Here is a 4,406-nt window from a genome sequence, read left to right on the forward strand (position 1 = left end):
GGCAGGGCAAAGCAAAACAAAAAACTTATTAAAACGTGTAAATGTAAATGATGTGTGATGTAAATGACAAGTAACCAGAAAACCTTCTGGATAGAATTTTCAGTAAATACTGGAATTGTTGTCCACTTGATTACAAAACTAGAGTAACTTATAAAACACAAGAGAACAAAACAACTTAAACCAACTTAACACTGGCCGCATCTACATGAGACGCTGACTGCGCAGTAGCGTCATGTAGAAGAAAGCATGATGTGACACTGTTGTGCAGTAGTCAAGCTACTACATGGTCAGCATCACCAAAAAGCTGTTTGGCGATGCTATTGCACAGTAACTCCAGTCAAAAACCCCCAGGCTGAATCAATTCAATTTTTGTATGTTTCTTCAAATTACATAGATTGAATTGATAAAGTGAACTAATGTTCACTTTTGAAACCAGAAAGGCAACCAGACCCCTGCACTAGTCTATACCAGTAGCCAGAGGGTGCTAGAGCATGCCTCTCAGCCTGTGGACCACTGCAGAAGGCACCAAAAGGCAACTGAGCAGGGCTCATCCTTGACTGGCTGCCCAGGACAATGCCTTGCTGCCTCTTCCAAGAGGGAAATAGTCCCTTCAGCCCCAGGCTGGCTGGATCCCTCCACCTCAGTGGGGGTTCCCCACCCCTAACAGGGTCTCCCAAGCCCTACCCTTGGTGCAGAGAGAGGATTCCCCCCTTCCCATTCCTCAGTATGGTCTCGCAGGTAGGAGAGGAAACAGTCCCTCCAGCCTGAGGCTGGCAATCTCCCAGCCCCAGTGGAGGTTCCCCACCCCTGGCAAGGATGCAATGCTCCCCATTTCCCCCATCAGAGGCAAGGGCTGACAAGGGGGCAGGACTAAAGGATCCCAGCCCAGCTTTCTGGGCTGCAGGGGCGTGAAAATCCATAGGGTGGGGGCTTCTTCCCCTTGTTTTGCAGACCCAAGCTGTGGGGCCAGTGCCAGTCCAGGTGGGTGCATTCCCTGCCCCCTCGCTTCTTGCTTCCCCAGCAGCAAGAGCAGCTGGTAAGGGGGCTGGGCTAAGGGATCCAAGCCCTGCTCTCTATGCTACAGGGGGGAGAAAAGCCTGGTGAAGGCGGCTTTCCCCTCCCCCCGCCTTGCAGCCCCCAGCTGGGGATGCAGTGATGGGCTGGGTGGGTGTGTACCCTGCCCCCCAGCCTCTCTAAGGCAAGGGCAGTAGGTGAGCCGATAGACCTAAGGGATCAAGACCTGGTTCTCTGGTTTGCAGGAGAGACAAAAATCCAAGTGGAGGGGGCTTTCTCCTCCCCGGACCTTGCAGATCCCAGCTGGGGGTCTAGTGCCAGGCTGAGTGGGTGTGTTCCCAACCCTGCCCCCCCCCAACCCCTGCCCCTCAGAGGCAAGAGCAGTTAGCGAGGGGAGAAGGAGGGGTTGCTAAAGTGTTTGCTGTGCAGACCTGGGCTAGGGAAGCTGAGGGTTCATTCCCCTGACCCCCATCCTGCCAGGCTGACAGGCACAGGCAGAGGCTAGGGAGAAGAGGCTTTACTGCCTCAGCTCTGTGTAAGCAGGGGGATGGGAGCAGCTGGAGCAGAAAGCACAACCCAGGACTGCAGAGCATCCTGGGATGCTGGGGGACTATGAGTTAAGTTGAAACAGAAGGGGATCTTGAACAGACATTCCATAAACCAGTCTGACATAAATCAGTTAAGTCTGATACTACATCCATCCAGGTTTATCTTAAACCAGTTTTGGTCATTTTGAAACCAGTCTATGGGAACTGAACTTCTGTTCTGTTACAGATTTAAACCAGTTTCTGATCACTTAAATTGGTCTACATTCAACTTCTGTTCCAAGTCTTATGTCTGAATTCCAAACAAAAAAAAAAATCTCTGTGAAATAACTTATAACCATTATTTAATTATTATGTATACACTTATGTTATAATTATTTTTCCTGCTAGTTTTCTGCCTTTGTGTATATTTTGGAAAATAATATATATTTAAATAGGCATTCATTCCTCCTAGTACATTTTTAAACATATCTGCTTCTATGACAAATATATTTTTTTTATTTTCCTTTTTCCTTGGTTTTTAATACCAATTAAAGTAGTAGCAGTTTATATTTTTATTTTTCTTCATTGGAATATATAGTCCTGTTTTTGTTGATATCAGCTTGTTTTTGTGGAGACAACTATGATGTCAAAAGCAGAAGATTATGACTTGAAAGGAGGTAGAACTAGTAGTATAGGTACATGAAGTTCTGAGCAATGTGGAACCTATTTATTCTCATTTATATTTTAATAATTAAAAACAAAAAGCAGAAAGATGCGGAAAATGCACAATACACAAAGAAACCTGTCTTCAAATACCATGTTCAGTGTTTTCCATGTGCGGTTTGAAAGAATACTGATAAAATGTTTGAAGAATATCTTAACTCATTTGTTTATGAGCTTAATAGGTACTTGGAAACTTCAAATAGAAATCTATTTTATAAAAAAAAAAAAAAATTGTCAAGTCACAGGACCACCTAGGCAGAAATTAATCACTGCATGAAAGACCCAAACAAACAAAGTCTATATTCACTAGAACCTTATTTAAAAATACTTTGTTATTAATATACTTAAACTCAACATATTCAAAGGAGGCAGATGTTTGCCTTTAATAACATTATCCTAATAAATTCAGGTATCCAAGCAAGTATAATAAATTGTATTGAGAACAAGTGCCAATGTCTTCTACTTGAAAAAAACCTTATAAAGCTTACAAAGAATGAAGAAGGTATCAAGATAGTGACCAAAAGAAAGCTAGTTTAAGAACTTAAGTGGTGCACATAGCCTTTGCAAAAGTGCAAATTCTAATTATACTGTCTTTTCTAAAGTGGGGAGAAGATAGTCAGGATATAAGGTGAGCCATAAAAGAGGCAGCATTTCTAGCAGGCTAGCTCCGATGTAGTTAGGGAACTTAACAGTGATATCTTCACGGTAGAACCTCACCTGGCAAAATTACAGCTCAGTAGCTAGAATGCCTGCTGGAGAATTCTATCTAGCTGTCCCCCTTTCCTTCACCTACTCCTGGTCTCCCCAGTACAGGATATAATCTAAAACTTGAAAAAAAATCTCAGTTTATTGTAAAACAATGTCAGTGTATTTAGGAATAATAATCAAAAGTAAAACAAGCAATTTGACATTTTACAGACTTTATTTAGCCTTACCTCTATAATTTCTGAAAATATGATTGAAAACGCAGGTTGTAAAGCTCCATTGATAACTGCACACAAAGTCCCAACTACAAAGTAAGGCCATTCAGTTTTGTTCAGCTTCATAATTTTCAGAAATGAAACTGGAGGCATATCTTCCTCCTAGAATATAAGGACCCCATTAGGACAAATATGTAATACACCTATCAGAAAAGACAGTTTTGTGGATAATCAGTTGCTTGTTCCCAGTTACCTATTGCCAGATACTCAAAACTAGTTTCATAGTTGGTAGGGTCGGAAGGGACCTGAGCAGATCATCAAGTCAGACCCTTAATTTTCTAAATAAAAAATCCCCATTTATTAAGTATGGTACATCTTGCAGTACCTCTTGTCCTGTCAAGATGTGCACTTAATACACCATATTAATACCTGAAAGAAGAGATAGAAACACATGTGTGTGTTTCTGCAGCAAGCGAGGTAGTTAGCTGTGTTAGTCTGAAGTCAGGCAGAAGGCAAGGTAGATACACAGTAAAGGAACCCTAACTACTTCACTGATCTTTGACAGAGAATTTGTGATATTTATGTCTGAGTAGATTATACCTTATTCACATTTTTACTAATTCACTGTATGGATCAAGCAGATTTCAATCTATATGTAGCAAAATGTAGTACTTCAGCCATCTGCTACTCTGAATATGCTATTTGAGCTATATACATTACATAGTTTTCTGATAACTTATATATAATACTTCCACATTGAAGAAATTGTTTCATACATAAAAACTTATTTTTATATTAATAGTAGACTAAAAACTGTTTACATGATCTTTCACATAAACTTTACTTGTATTAAGTACAACTAGAGTATAAGAATACAACTAGATCAAAACATGATTCACAATTTACAAATGTGTACATAAATACTACCCCCCCCTTGCAATTGATTCAAATTTTTCAGTAGCAATGTTGAGTAATTCAAAAAGAGTAGCCTGGTATGGTATCATATTAAGACTTTTTGTACAGATTTTGTACATCTTTGCACATTGTATGATATTTTTAAAGTAACTTTGATTAAGCAAGAACCCTTTTTCCCACCCTACTATTTGAGAGAATAGTGTTTATTTGAATATATACTGTCTTGCTAAAGAAGAGATGCTTACAGGCTGAACAGCTTTCACATCAAATCCATTGTTTTGTACTCTTGGTTTTTTGATGCTCTTCC

The 4,406-nt window shown here is 40.4% G+C and overlaps 1 protein-coding gene across 1 annotated transcript in view; it reads right to left on the reverse strand.

Moving 5' to 3' along the window:
* LOC102387370 (phosphatidylcholine translocator ABCB4-like) overlaps positions 1-4,406 on the reverse strand; it is a 102,772-nt gene that overhangs the window by 37,367 nt on the left and 60,999 nt on the right. The window contains 2 exon segments of the mRNA XM_025213365.1: positions 3,200-3,346; positions 4,345-4,406. The exon segment at positions 4,345-4,406 is cut by the window's right edge and continues 4 nt beyond it. Coding sequence (XP_025069150.1) covers positions 3,200-3,346; positions 4,345-4,406 — 209 coding nt within the window.

Source organism: Alligator sinensis, unplaced genomic scaffold (genome assembly GCF_000455745.1).
Source record: "Alligator sinensis unplaced genomic scaffold, ASM45574v1 scaffold114_1, whole genome shotgun sequence".
NCBI lineage: Eukaryota > Metazoa > Chordata > Crocodylia > Alligatoridae > Alligator > Alligator sinensis.